Source organism: Marmota monax, unplaced genomic scaffold (genome assembly GCF_021218885.2).
Source record: "Marmota monax isolate L192 unplaced genomic scaffold, Marmota_monax_Labrador192_F-V1.1 WCK01_AAM20220418_F8-fsc00052, whole genome shotgun sequence".
Lineage (NCBI taxonomy): Eukaryota > Metazoa > Chordata > Mammalia > Rodentia > Sciuridae > Marmota > Marmota monax.
The window spans coordinates 12,811,893-12,833,389 of NW_026693473.1; the positions used below are offsets into that span (position 1 = coordinate 12,811,893).

Consider the following 21,497-nt stretch of genomic DNA (forward strand, 5'->3'; position numbering starts at 1 on the left):
ATCACACCGAGTACTTCCTACCACGATTAAAGAGGCTGCCTTACTTAACCTACTTTTTTTTTTTTAGAGAGAAATTTTTTAATATTCATTTTTTTTTTTTTTTTTTAGTTTTCGGTGGACACAACATCTTTATTTTTTTAATGTGGTGCTGAGGATCGAACCCAGCGCCCCACGCATGCCAGGTGAGTGCGCTACCGCTTGAGCCACATCCCCAGCCCATAACTTACTTTTTAGTTGGCTTTATTGTGTCCCCTTTCACTAGCAGTTTCATCTAGTAATTGTTTTAGAGAGCAATGTTTCAAGTCAAAAGAACAACATTGTTCAACTACATAAAAATTGCATATCACTGGAGCACCTTAGGATCTGGTAGTGACTACAGAAATCATTTAGGTTCCTCAGCATGTTTGTCAGAGAATAAACTAAAGCCAAGAGGATATGCTCCAGGCAACTTAGTCAATAATAAGTGAAAATAGTATCTAAGATTCCTGCCAAATTTCTGAAGAATCAGTTTCTTCCTTTATGACTATCCTATATAAATAAATAAGATAAAGGAATAGCCTTAATAAAAGCAAACTACTAATATGTAGAAGCTGTTAATGTTCATTTTCTCAAAAGTCCACTTGAGTGTCAACAACGCATCAGAGTGCAGAGTGGTTGTAGTCTTGGGGACTTAGGAGTCATTAGGATTATTGTGTGAAACTCCACTTACCTGCTTTTTCTGGTTTTTTTCTGATACTTAGGAATATCTGTTGAGAATTTCAATGCACTGTGCATCATTATAATGTTATATATGTTCTAAGAGTAGACGGAAGTGGAATAAAAGAAAATTTATTAGTATTAAAATAATATTAGGATTATTTTGTAAAGAAGAAGAAAACAAATTCCATAGCTTCCAGTGCTTGCTTGCAGTAAAGAAAACATGAGACAGAGATTATTGATTTAACAAATGGATGACTTTATTAAGAGAAGGACAAGATTGTTGTTTATCTCAGTCAAACCATCCAGGAAAACAAAGCACACATACTTATACAATACTTTGGTTTGAAAATTAGTCATAACATCAATGTTAAACCTGATGTTGGAAGAAACAAATGGGACATAAGGTGTAAAATACAAATCATGAAAACACAAGCTTGCATAGATGAAGTAATGTAGATATACAAGTGGTATCCCAGGAAGGCCTGAGCACTGGAGTGCCTTGATGATGTTGACCACCTCAACCTTCCAAGACACAGGAAAGGAACCAGCACCATGTTTCTCAACTTCCTCAGTGAGGTTATGAGCAGGAACAATTTGTGCTGTATGAAAGTGAATTGAAATAGACTGTTTCCATCAGCCTAGTTCAGGGGGGCACATACATACCCACCAGTACCCACCACAGGTCACCTTAAGGCATCCACAAAGTGTCCTTCACAGTTTCTCTAGATAGGCATGTGTTTTGAGTTGGTCTTTGTTTTCTGTCCTTAGACAGGTAACTCTATTTTACCAAGGCTCTGTTCAGCTTTGTTAACAGCTATTTCAAACCTGCTTTTGTCTCAGGCTTGCCTATCAACTGATGAGCACTTGAGATAACATTGAATTTGTTTCATAAATATACCCACACTCTGAATATCAAAAGGGCTCTGAAAAAAATCTTAAGTGCCTCATGCTATGTAGTCTCTCTCAAGAAATGACCTTTCCAAATTATAAGACAAATGACAGTATCTCCTCAAATTTCCTGAGCAACCTGATTTATGAGCAGTCTCTTGTTCTTTTTAGTTCAGTACCTTTTCAAAATATATATTGGGCCAGGATGAATTCTTAGGAGAAACCCCATATTACAGAGAATTCTCATTTTGGAACATTATTTTTATATGTTATTTCCCCACCGAACCATCTTATTATTTACAGTGTTTCATGATATGAATACTGGTTGTCTAGATGAGGCAGATGAGAAATATAGCTACTTCTGAGAAAGGGCATTTGGTTTTCAGTTTACTGCAAAGGCTAAAGTTAAAGCCTATGGGAATTTCAGAAACCAATTCAATCAGAAGTACAAAACTTCTGATAACTAAAACTCTCTAACCAAATTTAAGAGTTAGAAAATATTTTAGCAATTATGGTCTGAAATTAACTGCAACAAAAATGTGGCCTATCATAGCATAGTCTCTCAACTATCTTCTCATCACTGTTCTCAATCCCCACCTGCTCTTTTTTTTTTTTTAAAGAAATATTACTCAAACCCTGTCTTTCAATTCTTTTATTCTTTATATTTGAACCTCAGCATGGAATAACAGGCACTTGGTGAAGGTGTTCCACCTCCCACTGTCTTCACAAGGTCACAGTGAGGAGGTCAAGTGTTTGGCAAGGCCACACTTGTGGGAAACCAAAACCATGAGACCCTTTTTTATGTAATTGGGACTGTTTATTTTATATTCAACCTAACAGAAGACATGAGTATACTTTAAATTCTAGATGGTCAAGAATATAGCAGGTGGTTCATGACTTAAAGGTTGTTTTACTATCTCTCAGGACATTGAGGACAAAACAAAAAAATATCAACAATCATTCTGGGAAATGTTACAGGAACTCTAGGCACCACAATTGATTATATCAACTAAGAATCCAAGTTCATGTCTTCCGTCTCTCAAGTCTAAGCAGATAGTTATCATGCCTATCGCACGAAGCCCACCATATGTAGCCTATTTAATTAAAGATAGGTTATAGTATTCATTCAGGGGAGAAAAGGTTAGTAAAAATATATTTTCCTTCTAATAGACCCTCCTTTACTTTACATAAGGATTTATGATAAGCATACAGAGCCTGCCCTTTAGTTAAAGATTAGTAAGGAACTGCTGTACTTTGACTAAGGAAAAAGGAAACTCTCTGAGAAAGCAGCTCAACCAGTTTTATGAGAATAAATGTAGACATTTTTAGATGCTTTTAGAATATATTATAAGATTTTTATAAAGGGACTTTTAGATGGGATCTTATGTACAGGTGTGTTTTAAACTTAAAGATTACTGATTGATTAGGAGACAGAGTCTGGTTACATAGTTTGGCTTCTGTTAAATAAGGAAATGTCAAATCCTGGAAATTGTAAATTGATGATACATTTTATTAATAATTCTGTACCCATAATGATAAGAAAAAAATAGAATAAAAGGAGACAGAGAGAAAGCAGCTGACAGCTCTCTCTCTGGAGATTGCTCCAATGAAACGACTCCTTGTCTCATCCCTTGTGCAGACGCCACTCATCCTTCAGGACCCCCTGGACCCCGCTGGGGCAGGACCCTGGCAGGCACTAAGTTGTACAATTAATCCTGCTCTGATCTGAAAGCTGAAATCACTATGCTATGAAAAGTTATTTAAAGAGAGAAAAATTATTTTCTACTTTGCTGAGAATACACAAAAGCATATTAATCCTATCAGGAATATGTTAGTAGGAAGTATTCATATGGGAAAGAGAATGGCTTTTAGGCTAGAAATTTCCACAAGTTAACATGATTACTTACATGATTGTGTTAGTTTATGGTATCAAGTAGAAACTGTAGAAACCACTCCATTGTCAATTCTCATAATTCTTATCATAGTGAAAGGTCTCCTGGTTAATTTTCTTCAGATCAGAAAATCTCCATTTCTAGTAAATGTCTACTCTGTTTTTTATTTGTTTTTTTGTTTGTTTGTTTGTTTTTTGTTTTGGTTGGTGTTTATGGTAAGCATTTCAGTACACAAAAGTAATGGTAAAATTCTTACAAACAACCTGAATGTTTTCATAGCACAACAGAACTTTTGGAAGTATCTTCTACACAGTTACCACAAAATAGGAGGACAGTAAACTCTCAATTATTCAGAAAGTGATTATCAGGTTTGAAGGATCTGGTCAGGAATCTCTCTCCCTCCTTTTATGTTTTTGGTCATGTCTCTGCTATTTTAGTGGACTGAATTCAGTGTCACATCAGCCACAGCACAGTGGGAAAGAAGGTCCAAAGTCTCAATGACAAGGATGCTTAGAGATCAACTATGAATTTTGTATCTCAATGAACAGTTGACCACTAATCACATACAGAAGTACACTGAGCTCAGTCAGAGTCAAACTAATTTAAGGCAATACTGCTCCTCATAGACATTGCTGACATGAAGTGCAGGATACATCAGAAAAGCAACTCTGTAGTATAAAATTTTACCAATTTACTCCTACCTTCTTAACTTTTCTAGAATAAATTTTAGCCATTTCTGATGACACTTGTTATATGCTAAGAGCAACAACAGCCTCTGGGTTCATCCCTTTAATAGTGTTACATATCATCATGGATAAAAAAAGATTCTTCCACCAAGAATTTGGATGACATTGTACGCCATGCAGCATTAATAGGATAGTCTATAGTTTCCTTCTCTGCCCATATTACCTACCATGGGCTAAGAAGGAAAATGTACTCTATCAACAGTAAGAAAAGCAAGTATGGCTTTAAGACGCACAGGCACCAACAGATATGAGAGAAAATGGAACTGTTTTAGAGTCACTTCTCTGACTATGAGCAGTAAGTAAGGGACGTAGTATGTACTTTAAAAATCTTTTCATTTTTTTCTGAAAGATTTGATTTTTTATGAATACTTCTAAAAATCCTATGCTATCAGAATATGGCACACTATATACAGTGAAATCTATATGAACAGTGTACTCTTTCAATATTAATACTCCTTACACAAATGGTATCCCCCTCAAAAGGGAAAAAGCCTTTGACTTCACTTTATTCTGTTCTCAGTCCTAGCTATTTATAAGAGGAGTCTCACTCCTTTATTAGGCTCTAAATCTTAACCAATAATCATAATTATGTTCTAAAACAATCATCACTGAGTAATCAATCTTCTTGATATTTCCCAAAGTAACTATTATATTAAAGGCAACAAATTAAACAAAAATCAAGGCCCTAAAATGTTAACCACTCATGTGGTAAACTGAATGCACCATATAATAGTAGGTATTCCTGATTTGGCACAAGACAAATTTAGAAAATATTTGATAAAGAAAAATAATTATCAGTTTAAAGATACTTATTTTTATACTAACACATTCTGACTGAGAGAAAGGGATGGAGAGCTGTCAACAAATTTTAATTAATGCATTACCTAGTTCTTTCTCCAGCCACATCAAACAAGAGGGAAACAGGTTGGGTTCAGAATTTTCTAGAATGGTTCAATAGAACATAAGGCCAAGGTCATGAATTTTAGCATATGTTCAACTAGAACCAAGGAGCTCATACCATTCATACCATTCTGAAAAGATTTTACTCCTGAAAGCATTTATACATATCTTTCTTTTCTAATTTAGATGTTTGTCTATAATATATATATATAGCTGTGGGGAGTTGCAGTTCAATTAGTATGCCACCAGGTATTGTGAAGTTATTTAAGAAATAGTAATTCAGCAGTATGTAAAAATCACTTTCTAAAAATTTCAATGTTCTTTTACAGCAGGTAAAACAACTATCTAGCCTCCCAACAAAATAATTATGTCTAACAGTGGCTTGGACACTGGAGTCAATTTTTTTTTTTTTTTTTAAGTCAGAGCATTTAATGTGACCATTATCTAACTCCTCTACCAGGTAACAATTTGCAAAAAGGTAGGGAATGACAGTGAAATATAAGGCTCCATAACATATTGTATTCATTCAGCAATATTGGGGTTAATGGGATCTGGCTTCCAGAGAACAGAAATCTAGAAACAAAGGTTTTCCCAAGATCGGAAGTATTCATTTACATCACAACATTAAATCATAATACATTGGGGCCTAAAAATTAAATTGCATGTGTTCCAGTGGCAAGAACATAAAAAAAAAAAGTGTAAAATGCTTACATATTTATATAAAAATGACAACGTAAAAAGAGAACACAATGAGTAATGTCTGGCAGTTCATTAACAGACAGTTGTTAATTGCCTCTATAATCTCAAAGATAATCATTACATTATTTGAATGAGAAAGAATGAGGATATAATTGGGAGAATTAGATTTCTATCTCCTTATTCACTGGTAAATAATTACAGAAACTCTTAAAAATTGTTTGCTTTACAAAAAAATAAAATAAAGACAAAATATTTCAAAGACTAATCTTTAAAAAACCTAAAAAACAAAGTAACAAATTTTCAATACTGATGAATTGGCTGTCACAAAGGCTATATCGCATTTGCTCACTAAGATAGCTAAAACAAACAGCATTTTGGTTAAGTGTTAAATGGTCTGACATTTTTTTGACTAAAGTACGTTCAGTTAACATTTTACAATAATAAATATGAATGAATGACATACATGAGAAACAGAAGAAATGTAGAATTTTTAAAGCGAAATTGATCATTATATGAGATAGAAAAATAAACATTTATAAAATTAAAATATGGCAAATGATGTTGCCCATTTGCCTAAGTTGATATCAAATAAAAATACAATTGCTGTTTTTCTTTAAAGTTACCATTAAAATATTTTAAACACGAAGCAAAACCACAGGGCAGAAAAAGAAAAAATATAGCATTATTTTAAGTCAACAAGGCTAATCTGGATATTGAAACCACTATGGAATTTGACTTAAGGCTAGACTTCCATTTTCTCTCCCCTTCTCTACATGAAGATTTTTCTATATTCACTTTACTTCACCATATTCAAAATCCTGTTATCTTCCCTTTCCTCCATTTCTCTAAAATGACTACATCCCTTAAGGTTTTTTTTTTCTTCTTTCCAGGTTACCATTTGCCTAAAACTTAAATTTCAGGTATGTTATACTCAAGTTCCTATAATATGAAAACTTTATGAAAGTAATTATCTTTCTCAAAATGAGATATTCAAATGTACTGAGAATCTGCTCTAAATAGCTTCCTGATACTGCCCAACTTTAAAGACCATCTGAAAAGATAAGGCAAAAAGAAGGTAGTTCCCACTAGGGTGATTAACAACTTCTTCTTTAGTCACCTATATATTTCATTCCTAAAGAAACACTATTGAAATGCAAAAATGTCAGATTACATACAATAAAAAAGAAAAGCAAGTCAAGTAATGGAAATTATTGTATATAAATATATAGATTGATTGCCACGTATGTTAACTAAGTATTATGGGCAAATAAACATATTTTATGAATCAGCTACTAGACAAAGACACTGAATATCTTGAAGAGGGGCCTAAAGATCTTCTACAAAGTAATACAAGGCCCACTAATGCTCATTTATAAATATGAAGAGTCAAACTCTTGGATTTAAAAAAACACTATCAAATTCAACATCATGTTGAATTAATGTAATTATTGACAGGTGCACAAAACGTTACTGAGACATTGCCAACAAATACTGCTGTCTTTTAAACAAGAAAGAGAACCTTCGATCTACAGCCAGAGATATTGACATCACTTATGCAATCAACTTCCAATTTAATTTCCCTTGGCTCTACAAGTGAATGTAAAACAAGGACAGGATATAAAGGTTTTCACTTTCAGCTGACTACACAACCCAAGTTAAAGTTTCAGAGAATTAAGTTTTTGTAAATAAAGGGTCCACTGCCCAGGGGCTTCAGAAAGCCTTGCTACTAAGAAAACATCCGCACAGTGTTAAAAAATGGTGTCTAGGCCAGTTTTCCCAAGAGGGCCTAAAAGGGTACAAAAAACCTCTCTGTATGGTCCATGTATTCAGAATAACATTTTTCAAATTCTCCAGATGTCTCTCTTTTAAATACTTTGTAATTATAACTTTTTTATTTTCCCAAAGAAAATAAAAAGCAAAGGCCCTGTCCTTCAAAAACATCACACACTAATGCACCAAAAAGCTGCTTCTTATACTCTTATTTTGCCTTGCATCCAAATGTCACTTTTCACTCTGATTATTTATCTCCATATAATTCTAACTGCTAACTAAAGCTTCATCCCTAGATAACCAATACTCCATACATACCAAACAAAATGGCATCTAATAATTCCCTTAAATACTATATCTCAGGAAGTATATCCAGCACAAAGGTGGCTAATATTCAGAAGCTGCATTTTCTTATACTGCCCAAGTGATGGAAAATAACCAAAACATTTGAAATGAATTGAAATCATTTATAGTCCAAAAAACACTTGAGAAAAAAATCCCAGGAATGCAAACAGGCAGAAAATAATAAATGTGGGATGAATTCTGTATTATCCAGTAATATTTGCTACAGTGAGTCCATTTTCAAGGCAAATTCCTAGGTGTTTTTTTTTTATTTTTTTTTTATTTTTTTTACTGCTTGTAATGGAAACCTGGGGAGGGAAAAAGAAACAAAATTAAGGGAAAAAATCTCTGAAACTCATTTTTTTCTCCTTGCCCAAGCAAGATAATTTATCTTTATTTCAAGAGGATCCTCTTTGCTTTGCTCTTGATTATAAAATATTCATATCCAGAGAGTTATTGTGTTATTTTAACATTATGCACAAAATATATGTCAAAGACAATGAGGCACCCCCCAAGTGATGCATGCATAATTTGAAAAAGAGAAATATGAACAACTTTCAGTTAAATCAAGGATGATAAAAATGCCACCAATTGATGAAAACTGTGATGAGGGTGTTGTTTTGATAAAGACATTTATAATATCCAATATCTTTTAAATGTATTTTGTCTTACTCTCAAAATTGGATGAATATCAGAATGGGGGAAAGGAAGCTTTTAAAAATGCAAATGTCTAGCACTCTTTACCAGGACATTCTGATTTAATTAGTTCAGAAAAAACAAGAAACAAAGTCATCTGTAAAGAGATATTTTTCTTTAATGACAGTTGAAACAGTAACTTAAAAGAAATGTGGGAAGACTACAATTAACTTTGGAAAATGATAACAAAAAATATCATCTAAGAAATCTTAAAAAATTGCAATGACAAATTAATTCTGTCAATTGATAAGATTCAATGTTTAAAAAGTCCACTGAATCTGCAAACTTCTTGCATGTATTTTATTTTATATGACAACTTTGACAACTCTGAATCAAATATTTAGATTGCCTCTATTCTGCAGATAAGGAAGTTAATATATAACAAACTACCTTTTTATTATTTGAAATTACAACTACCAAAAAATTCATGTAAGTGAATGCATACCCTTAAAAGATACAATCAATTACTAAATACAACCATTTTAATGGTTTACTCCAATTTAGATGCTCTTATTTTTCTGCATTTTCTTTACCCCACCTTTTTTTGCATAAAATTTTATATGGTACATATCTATGCTTATTTAAAACCTAATTAAAACAGTCATGGGCAGAAGAGAAATAACAGTCAATACAAGTTGAGCATCTCTTATCAAAAATGCTTGGGACCAGATCTGTTTCAGATTTTAGAGGTTTTCAGATTTTGGAATACCTGTATAGACTTTATTAGCTAAGAAAATCTAGTCTAAAAATATGAAATCTAAAATGCTCCAAAAATTCAAAACTTTTTGAATACCATATCAACACTCAAAAAGTTTCACATTTTAGATTCTGGGATTACAAATGCTCTATCTATGTAGAGAAAGCAGTCCAACAAATCTTAATGTGGTCATGATAACCCTTTAGAAATCTGCTGAATGGATGAGCTTTGGAGGAAAATGCAGAGACACAGAAACATTTACACTCAATTTAAGGTGCTTGTTTTTTATGTTTTGCGTGTGTGTGTGTGTGTGTGTGTGTGTTGTAATAAAGAACAATACAATGATCTACTACAGAAAGAATTTACTTTCCACTCTAGTCATCAGAAGATATAATTTGATTTTCCAATTTAACAAAAGGTTTATTAAAAAAAAAAAAAAAAGATTCAAAACCTGACCATATACACTTCTTACCTTTATGAGAGGAATCCGATTTTGAGAAATGGCGTGTGGAATTATGCTGGTTTGTAAAATGAGTATGATCCAGACCCTCGGCCTCTGTGTTTGTAGGTGGTGGTGGTCTGAAGGAAGCCAAAATTTAAAGACATATCAAAGTAATGGTTACTACAATTCTACCTCTCATTGGATTACATGGCAAACCTTTTTCTGTAGAAATGAAAAGCCAAAATGCTTTAGAAATCTCACTTTAGTTCCTGGATAGTTGCATGGCCTTATTTGACCCTACTTTGTTTTGATGCACACAATGCAGTCAAAACAAATATTTTCTCAACACCTCACCTGATATTTGTGGGGCACTGTGCTAGAAAAACAAAGATAAAAGAGAGATAACTGCTGGTATTAATAAGTGTACTTTGTCTCAATAGATTTTACCAATATAGAGTAAAAAATGAAAAAACAATGGATGATTAGAAAGTAATAAAGTTAAACAAAAAAGAAAAGAAAAGAAGGAGAGGGGAAAGGTGACAGGCAGGTTAAAAAGGGATGGAGGGAAGGAGGGAGGGAGGCAGGAAACTTCAATAAAAGTTAAAATTTCATGAGTAAAGTTCCTTTATCCACTAGGTGGAAAAGCAGATCTTAGTACATTTGCAACTTTCTATGTAATACATTTGCAAATTCTTATATAAAAGAAAACAAAAATACTAAAAAATAATTTTTTGTCATTCTAAACTTTTATTATTTTAATTACTTAATATAGATTTTTGTAAAAACTGGCATTGATGAAGATAGTGAAACAAAACCTTTCATTCATTATTTTTTTGTTTCCCAAAATTATACTCAAATTTTGTGTCAAAACATGGAACCTGATGCAGTTAAGGGTGAAAGGTTGTATTTTGTGTAATTATAAGGCGTAAGTATCCTGAGTTTGTCAAGTTGTAGTCAGTTTAGTACAGTGGGCTCTGTAATATAAAAATAAACACAAATGTGTTCAAATTCCTTACCCTATCCTTAGCATTAAAGTTCTCCCTGGGTATTTAGCATCTGGAATAAGTCAGAAATGGATGTAAACTTGTATATATACAGTTAGGACTGTGCTGTAGGTTCTATATGATTATCTCAACAAACTTTCAGGACAAATCTGCAGAGTAGGAAGCCTGCACATATTTTAGATTTAGATTAGGTTGGATGAGGTAATGATCCAAGTTCACATAGCTGTTAACAATAGCAAAGCCAGGACCTGATCAAATGGACTCTAAATCAATGCTCTGAACAGAAGTACATAGGTGTTTGCTTTTACCAACAGAGCACACAAGAGAGATCCATATCTATACACACATATGCATGTGTGAAAACGTATTTTCATAAGATGTGAATGTTTTATATTTTCATTCATGTCTATGCTTTTTTATCTATGGAGCTTAACATTATAATAACAGTTATTGAAATAACTGTTTAGACAATAAACTTCATAACAGCAAGAAACAATTCATTCTTTTGGACTACTGCTTACCCCTGTTCTGAACAATTATTAAGGTGTCCAATAAATATTTAATAAATGATTAAATGGAGATAAATATAATTCACATACATAAGAATGTACAAGGAACTAAACGAGATTTATAAAATCTTTAGAACTTTCTAAGGTAAACCTGCAAGCAAAATATCAAATAGTATTTCCAGTATAGAGTTATACAGGTAAAACAATTTGGAATTTGGGTTATAACTTTTTCCAATTACAAAGAGTTAGAAGTAATCCAGTCTACTGACTAGTTTTCTTATTTCCTTACAAAGAGAAAAACAACTTATAATGACAAAAGAAACTGGGATTTCAACCATGAATATTATAAGTACTACGTGAGAATTTGTTTCTCCTCTCTTCTATTTCTACTACTAACCCACTGAAGTAATAAACATCTTAACCTAGGAAGCTCCATGTTTTTCAAAACTTGAAATCATTGCTGTCCATATAGATAGCTAAATAAACTTTTCTACCATGACCAAAACAGGAAACTAGACTCTAACCAGAGAGCATATATATATACAAACATACACACACACATCTAAGGTATATAAACTTTCATTTTTAACTACGAAAATAAATGTTTCACAAAACTCTTGTTCATTTTTGTTTTGCCATATATATAATCTTTCAGTAAATGATATTTGAAGGCAGTGTTTCCTCTTAGGTCAAAAAAGATTTAAGTTCTACTAGCAGCCATAAGTCAGTTTTCACTAATAGCCCTTTTTAAAAATTTATTGATTCTTTTTTTAGTTATAAAGACAGTAGAATCCATTTTGATATATTTATACAAGCATGAAATATTCTCTTTCTATTTAGGACCCCATTCTTTTTAATTTTATATTTTTTGAAATTTTTTTTAGTAGTAGATGGACACAATACCTTCATTTTGTTTATTTCTTTATTTTTTTTACATGTGGTGCTAAGGATGAAACCCAGTTCTCGACACATGTGAGGCAAGCGCTCCACCACTGAGCCACAACCCCAGCACTAGGACCCCATTCTTGTGGATGTACATGATAGTGGGATACACTGTGATGCTTTCATATATGTAAACAGAAAAATTATGTCAGATTCATTCTATAATATAGGATCATTTGATTACTCTTTCAATAAGCCTAATATTTTTAGAATATCTATTTATATTTATATTCCAAAAACTTAATTTCAACAGGAGGAAGCTTTTGAAATAGCTGTCCAAGACTATTCTATCAAATCAACTATAAAGGTAGTAGTGTTCTAAAGAGGCCAAGGACTTATTATGAAATCACTCTAAAATTGATTTGAATTCATTTGACTAAAATTGTCATCATCAGCATCGGTATCATTATCATCATCCAGACATATTTACCCATAGCTGCCTTTTATATTATCTAGATATTGTGGAGTGTACTAAACTATATAATTCTAAATTGTGGTTTAAAAGATATTTGGCATGTTTTTAACCAAAAATTATGAGAGCAACAGATTCTATATAATTAAACAGACTATATTACTATTATCCTCAGAGTAATACAAACACAATATTATTTTGTTAAGGGTATTTATCTTTTGAAAACACATGAGTTTAAAAACAGAGGATGGATTTTTAAGGACACTAAATATATTCATTTGAAGAAAGCAAGTCCAGCAACTTAAGTATTGGTAATAAGTGGCAACAACTGTATATATTTTTCAACACAATAAAACTTACATTTATAATTTTAATAAATATTAATAAGCAGGACCAAAATTCAAGGTATTAATGATTCAGAATTAAATATTAGGTTTAGTGTTACTTTTTTCTTTTTTCATTTTAAGAATATTTTAACTGATAAATAAAAAATATAAAATTTGTATATATTAACAGGATGACATATTTATACATGTATATATTGTATAATGTTTAAATCAGATTAAACATATCTGTCTCCTCATTTATCATTATTTTATGGTGACAGCTTTTAATATACTTTTTTCTACCTTTTAAAAGTGTACAGTTCATTACAGTTATTTATATTCATCTTCCTGTACAATAATAGCCCACCAGAACTTCTTGCTCCTGTAACTTAGTTTTCATTGATCACCCTTTTCTCATTCCTCCCTCCCTGCTCCTTTCCCCAGTATCTTTTCATATTTAATGTTTTGTCTTCATATTCTAATTGAAATGTTGTCAAAGAAAGACAACAAAAAACAATAGAGAAAATAAGAGGTTACTTCCTCAGAGAATTAAATATTGATAACTAAAGGTGGAAAGAGTTGTATTTTTCCTATAAGTAGGACTCAAGACTGCTTGAGAGAAGTCAGTCAGGAAGTACATATGCCACAGCCAAAGCTATTTGCTCTGGAGGGATTTAGAGTTTGCAATGACTCAAGTATTTGCCTAAGATATTGAGATTCAATGCAGGAATGAGTTTCAGCATCTTTAAATGTCGTGCATACAGTAGTGTGGATGAAGACATCTAGTAAAAATTTAACACCTGAGATTTTATTTAGGAAAATGGTTAATCTCATCTCTCCATAGCTGAGGGTATAAATTCAGTGAAGACACAGATGGAATTGGTCCTTAAAAAAAGCACACCTTTCCCTATATACCCCAGTTTCTGTAAAATATCACTTATTTGACTTATGCAACCCAATTTAAGACTAGAAATTTTAAAAGTTTGAGAAGAACCCTAAAAGATTTGACAGCACCTCAAACCTGCAGTTTTCGATATCTTCTCCAAAGAATAGTCTTTTCAGGCAACTGACATCTCCTTACTCAAAATTCAATTTCCTCTCTCCCCTCTTCAGGTGTCATCTTACCTTGAAGGCCTGTCATTTTTAGACCGGTGGTGAGCTTCATCATGCTCCTTTGACTTTGGGTGTGTTGATTTAGCTGGTTTTGACTATGAACAGAAAAAGAAACAAACAAAATGTACATACACACACACACACACACAAAAAAAAAAAAAAAAAAGATCAAGCAAAGAAAGAGGTTTAAAAAACATTTAAGTTCTCCTTTAGTAATTTCAGGTTACTTACATTTAGTTGAGCAACACGAACTTATTTTATATACAGTCACTCTGAGGTTTTAAAAAATACATATACATATATATATATAAAATACATATATATGTATTATAATACATACATAACATATATACATATATAAAAATACATATATATGTATTTATATGTATGTATGTCTATGCTCACAGATATATACACACATACACACACAAAGGCAGGTCGAAGATGGTTAATGCAGCTATATAAGTGGGCAATATACAAATAAACAAACAAGGTCACCCACACAGGCATGCTTGGCTATATATTGTTAATTTAACAGCTGAATAACTATTGATATGAACTAAAGATACCCAGAGTCAACAGAATCTACATTTGGGCTCTCAAACTTCCTTCTATATACCTGGCTGATGATTTTCTAGCTAGGCAAGTAAAGCACATGCAAGTTAAGTTGCCCAAAAGAAGAACTATTACAGCACCAGATATAAATCTAGAAATCACAGAAGTCATGGTACTTGCTAGACATATGGCCATTACCCTCTGACTTTCCCAGTTTATAATCTATAATACACCTAACCTTTTCTAGTTAACAAAGAATTTGAATAACTGTGGCTTATATTATATAGCAGAAGCATTTGGGTATTCTTGATTAAAAATAAAATGTTAAAAAAAGTTTGAATTACTAAAAGGATAAGGCGGGGAGTTAACTATACATAATTAATATGGAAATAATCCTTTCATTTGATTTAAGTCTGACTCTTGGATAAGCTAGGAAGAGAAAATGATAGAGCAATATTATCAGTCTTAGTTTCTATGTCTTCTTCTGCCTCACAATCATTACCAAAAATGTGAGGCGAAACCAGAGCTCAAGAGAAAATCTGTTTGAAAGAGAATGGTGCTAAAGATCGACTGTATCATGAACACACATCCTAAGTTGCATGCTTCCAGGACTGGTGCAAACTCCCTCCCTAAAAAGTCTTTATTGTGTGTATTCTTGTACTGCTGCTCTGCTTTTATTCCATCCTACTGGGTCATGTATTTGTTAGCTATCTAATCTTTGTTTTCCTCTTTGCATTACATAAGATCATTCAGGAAAGATCTTCTTTATCTCCATGTGGGTCCAGTGTGGTGCTTTGCAAACAGTCACTGATGAGTAAAGTCTGTAAAACTGAACTTGTAACCACCACATACAATAATCAGATTACAGCAGAAAGAACTGCAGTCACTGCTTGTTTTGTCAACTATTTCCAATTAATGAAGAGAAAGAAAACAGTCCAAGCTAGTGCTAAAGAGTTCTTCCACTGTGACATATGCAATAATTTGCTAGTGATAAGTATGTATCTGTCAGTCTTCCATAGAAGTTGTGTCAATGAAAAGAGAAACAAGTACATGGTAGGGATAAAGAATAACACAAGTATAAAAGGAGAGTAGACAGAGCAGATTACCATGAAAATTCTGAAAGCATGTGAAAATACTCTATTCTCCTATATTGTAAGTATATGCAAACAAAGATCATTCGTAACCAGAAACACATGCATCTTAGGTCTTAAAATGAATAGACTAAGCTTTTTCAATCTTTGCAGTTATCTTTTTACATAATTATTTTCAAGAACTCAATGACCTTTCACAGTGAAACAACTTTTACACATTAGATTCACATATGGTAATATCCTAAATATATTTGCAGAGCCTATTCTAAAAGCGGAGTTCCCTTCCCATTTCTTATCTTATTTCTAATAAAAAAATTAAAACACACACACATACACACACACAACCACACACAACCACACCATACCTTCCACTCAGAGTCATGCTTTCTTTTGTCCAAAGACGACTTCTCCCGCTCTTTGGCTTTCTTATAAGCTTTCTTTTCTTCTGCCATTAGAAGTCGAGCAATTTCCTAAACAAGATCCAGTCAATATCATAAACTACAAAGTTGCAGGTAGATTACTGGGATATTTCCAAAAAATATTGTTAAATTCATTAACACAAGCATACCTCATCCTGGGCTACTTGAGCTGCTCGCAGGTCCACCTGGGTAGCCTTTGATGTAAAAGAAACACGAAAAAAAAAATTAAGACATTCATGTTGCCCACTTAAAAAATCTTATACAAAATACACTGGTATTTGAAACTGGTTGTGATTAACACCTCTGAAGTTGATCAGCAGTTGGTGTGCTTTCACTAGTCAGGCAGCAATTCTTTTGATCAAATCCTCCAGCAGGTTCTTAAGAGAATTGCTAGAAACTTCATAATGCCGAGATAGGGACTTGGAGATCTGTTGTCAATACTTAGTAAATGAACCTGGATGTAACACGCCCCCCTATCCACTTGGGATATGTTCCAAAACCCTCAGTAGATGCTTGAAACAGCAAATAGCACCAAACCCCATATATAGTTGTTGTTTTTTTTTTTCCTGTTCATACATACCTATGATTAAATTTAATTTAAATTTAGTCACAATAAGAAATTAACAATCATGAATATAATTATTATAATAATAATATACTGTGTATATTAAAATATACCAAAGTTGTGAATTGTTTATTTCTGAAATTTTCCATTTAACATTTTGGACTACATTTAACTATATGGGTAACTGAAATTACAGAAAGAGAACTGCAGATAAGGGGAGATATTGTACTCCCATCTTTGTTTTCCACATATCAAAAAGATTTTAAAAAAACAGATTTCAGTTTCTTAACTGATGGAAGACTATAATGCCCATTATATAATAATAATGTTTATTCAATTCACAAAAAAACCTACTGATTCACCTGAACTTTTGCCTTAAAATATGCTCACCAAAAGTTCTTCTTCTTGCAGTTTTCTGGCAATTTCAGCATCATACCATTCCTGATTCCTGTGGGGGACTCGTGGTGCAGGAGGGCAGACAGCATCTTTCACTACCCGTGGCTTTGTTCCTGGAAAAAACTCATTGCAATAAGGCAACTGTGGTTGTTTCCTGAAAAGTTGTGAAATTTAAGAAAAAGAAGTTTTTCTTGATGTATCTAGCATTGAAAATATTGCCTCCATGCCCAAATTCAGTGTGGGGTGCATCTGAAATATATTTTTCCCTAGGTATGCAAGGACAGTGCTGCTGATCATCCATTTTAATAGTTACCCGCCCCCAAACCTGACAAATAAAAACCCCCTTTCACACGGTCCCATTAACAGCAGAATATTGCACAAGAAATTACAAGTGAGGCCTTCACAAAATAGAAAGTAGAAAAAGAAAAAGTTAAGGAAAATCAAAAGAATTTCTTTTAAAAAGGACGTTACAGCATCATTAAAGAGACTAAGCTGACAAGACTAGAGGAGGTGAGAGAGACTCCTAGTTACCTCAGATGGCATATCTTACAGCAATGGGAACAGAAATAGCATCACCTGCAAATTATGTGAAAATACCTGTTAGCCAATCAATGGCCCTGCCATGGCTTCTGCTCTGATGATAAACAAACCCATTCTTCAGATCTTTACCACAGCTTTCATCCATCCTTTAATGTCATTATTAAATTTTAGGAAGACATAAGAGAAAGAACACAGAGCAGTGACCTCAGAGTTCTATTCCTCTGGGGAGAAAGCAACATAGGGGACTGGTGAGGTTTTTTTTGTTTTGTTTTGTTTTTTAACTTTTAAATGTTATCTAAGACAAGTTTTGAGAGCTATTTCAAAATTGTGACTATTTCTCTTCATACCCATTTATAACTGCAATTACTCAACAGTGTAAACTGTAGTATATTCAGAAATAATATAAATTTTGAATGCAGTGAATAAAATCAGTCACTTGGAACAACAACTTTTAGTAACTGAGGCACAGAAGGGGAAAGAAAGTTTACTCCTAATTGCCTCTCTTATACCAGCATTTGGAAACTATGGCTACATATTATAATCTCTTGGGTAGGGGTGATTTAAAGAAAATTTTTAAGGAATATTTGCCCCACTTTAGTGTAGTGTGGCCTTGGATAGGTTTAAGTCTTTCCAAATAATTCATATTTACAACTAACATTGCAACCACTAGTTTAATATATTATCAAAATGCCTTATCACACTAGATTTACTTGCTGAAAATATGGAAAGGAAGGGAGAATTTAATGAAGAGAATTTAGGTTATATTGTGAAGCCCATCTTTGTAGAGTTTTCAGCCTAGTCTTGTGATAAATTGAAAAGCTACAGACCCATATGCTTCTATTTTTACCACAGAGAAAGCAGAGTAAACCTAGTATTTTAGCTCCAGACTTACACAGACCATTTGAAATCATCCCTAGAGCTACTAAATCTTACAGGGGGCTGGAGTAGAGAGGGCTGTTCTGAACCTAAATTTCTGATTGGTTTAGGACAGCAAGAAAACAGTGGCATGCTCCCAAGAAGATAAGTAGAATGTAAACCTCCCTAAATTTAACCCTCCCTGAATTATGGTTAGCTTAGTCATATCTAGAAAAGGAGATTTCAAGTGAAATAAATTAGACAGGGAACTTCGTATTGGGTGAGGTCAGCAGAAAAGATAGGCTGCTATACCACACTCCAGGTCTCTAGAAAAATGATAGTTTAATAATCAGTCCAAAGCCTAATTGAAGGTGATACAATACAAATAGTTTCTCCAGTTTTGCTATATAGTGAAGTGATAAGTGGGATATACTGAGATTTCAAGACAGCAAACTTTCTCCACTATTATGCCTTCTACTCTACACAACAGAATTAGCTGAGAAAATGTAGTCAAATGAAAAGTCTTAATTGGTCTGACAGAATGATAACATTAGTGCTTACAGTTAAAAAGAGAATGATAACTTTAATTATTCATAAGAGTTAGAATTTGAGGTAATAACTCTCAGTCTCAAATATTTAGAGGGGAAACAGTTCATTTAAACTTTTGCCGTACCACTCGTATTTACAAGTCTCATTAGATAGAAAATCCCAGTCTAGTACACTAGATTTCTAGACTGGCAGGACTGCCTAGTCATCATAGGATTTTCTGTTCCTGATGCGATGTGATGTGAGTTTTTCTAAGTACAAGAAGAAATACCAGATACTTTAGTGGAAGGCTGTCATTACAGAAAACAGTAATGCTTAAAAAATTTTTTAAATGTAGTTAATTAAAGGAGATTAAAGGAAGAGTTGCCTTTATTTTAACAGCTTAAATAGAATCAGAAAAACTATTTTCAACTAGGTGAGCCAGATTTCCAACAGTTCCACATATTAATGTAATTGTTCCTTGTATTTCTGTTTATCATTTCTCCAGTTTGAGAACACAAGAACTTCCCAAAATGAAATACATGAAGCATCCTCTTAAATAAATTCTGATAAAATAACATTGCTTAAATTAGCACTGCTATTCAAAATACGTTTATTTCAAGCTTGAGATAAAATTAAATGATGACTGGAAGAGTCTGTGATATCATGCAAGAATATTTTATAAATAAGCCATATGACACCTGGGAAATGCCATAGTATATTTAATTAATAATTTGTAAAAGAAAGTGCAAAATATTCCATGGCCCAGAGAATTTAAAAACTAACTTCAAGGCGAAAAAAAATCAAAGCAATGATAAGCTGAAACAGATACACAGTGCAATAAAGAGGCTACTCTGAAAGGTTAGGTACGGTCATTGTCCTACAAAAAGTAAACTAGTCATATATTTAATTTAGCAATTTTATTTTGCATTCCTTTTTCAACCAAATCTATAAGTGTTGTTTTGAAAATGCTCTTAGAACTAGCTTTGTCATCTTGCTAGTTTCTTCATTATTAAATTAAATAAAACTTTTGCTTATAGTAACAACTTTAAAAATTGAGTTTTCTTCAACAGCCAGTGTAGCCAACAGTACTTAGATATTACATTTTAAAGTAATCCTCTGGCCTACTCCAGGAAGGTTGTAAAAGCAAATGCTGACAGGGCCTGCGAAGGTAAAATTTATAAGGCAAAGTAAATATCAAAGGATAGACACTAAGCAGTTTACATTGTAATCATAACACATACCTCAACACATCATTTTTTTTAAATCCTACACTAGCAATATAAAACCAAACCTTTGCCTCCACAACTGTAATACTGGAGATTGTAATTCAGCGTTTAGTTTCATGCTTTTTAAACCTATTTACAACACCCTAGAACAAAACTTGAAGCCACAAAAGCTAACCATCCCTCAGAGCACATTTATAAGGTCAGATTCATAGAATCAGAAATGAAGAAGGTAATCACCATTCATCCCCCTCACGCACCCACCTTTAGAACTCTTTCTAAATTTCGAGAAATATAACTTCTTTATAAACCTACTCCAAATAGATCCTACTCTCTTCTCTATGCCCCCATAGCTCTTTGTTCATGTTTCCCTGTTATATAATTTGGGAGTGTGTTTATATATCCATATTTTTGGCTTGACTAATAACCTTCCAAGGCTCAGATCCAAGCACAAAGGCCAAGGCAAGAATATTTTTGGTAGATTTTCAGTATGGCTTGCTAAAGTAAATTTTAATTTTTCTTATAACCAAGTCCTTTAATTAGAGACAATATAATAGGAAAAAATCAACTGAATCACCCTGAATCTGTAACCTAGAAACCAGTTCCCCAACCAAGAAGAGTGTGACTGGACAACAGGTTCTTTCTTGGTACCTCTTGCCCAGCAATCCTTCTGTCTCTGTAAAATTTCAATAAGAGCTAAAAGAAACAAAGATGATGAATATGATCAATTAAAATACAAGAGAGTAGAGTGCTATAATAGTCCTGAAGGCACATGGAAAACATCAGAGAGTCATTACTATGTCAATAATGGACTGCAGAGTTAAGCCTGAAGTGTTCTAAAACATTGACACTTACCTCTAACATTAACCTAATTTCTATACAGGCACCAAGAACTTGTGATGGCGCTTTAGAACACCAAGTGAAGAGTTAGAATTGGAGAAAGAGCACAAAATGTAGCTCAACACAATAATTTTTAAACTCTAAATTCATGAGAATTACCTTCAGGTGTAAAACATGCCCAAACTGACTCAGAAATTTGCATTTTTAGGAAACAGTCTAGCTGAATCTGACAATTTGAAAACCCTATATTAAAAGACTGCCAATTTTATATTTGATAAAGGGGCTAAAAGCATGCAATGGAGGAAGGATAGCATCTTCAACAAATGCTGCTGGGAAAACTGGAAATCCATATGCAACAAAATGAAACTGAATCCCCATGCACAAAAGTTAACTCAAAATGGATCAAGG

The 21,497-nt window shown here is 33.0% G+C and overlaps 1 protein-coding gene across 3 annotated transcripts in view; it reads right to left on the minus strand.

Moving 5' to 3' along the window:
- Nucleotides 1–931: 931 nt before the first annotated feature.
- Nucleotides 932–21,497, minus strand: part of Ccdc50 (coiled-coil domain containing 50) — a 67,219-nt gene continuing 46,653 nt past the window's right edge. For 2 of the 3 annotated variants that reach the window (XM_046457811.2, XM_046457813.2), the window contains 6 exons: nt 17,098–17,216; nt 16,292–16,336; nt 16,089–16,193; nt 14,090–14,172; nt 9,802–9,908; nt 932–1,298 (listed from right to left, as the gene is read on the minus strand). In XM_046457811.2, the coding sequence (XP_046313767.1) occupies nt 940–1,298; nt 9,802–9,908; nt 14,090–14,172; nt 16,089–16,193; nt 16,292–16,336; nt 17,098–17,216 (818 nt within the window). In that variant the 3' untranslated portion in view covers nt 932–939. Of the gene's footprint in view, nt 1,299–5,879; nt 8,245–9,801; nt 9,909–14,089; nt 14,173–16,088; nt 16,194–16,291; nt 16,337–17,097; nt 17,217–21,497 lie in introns of those variants that run through there. The other variant, XM_046457812.2, reaches the window with a different exon arrangement.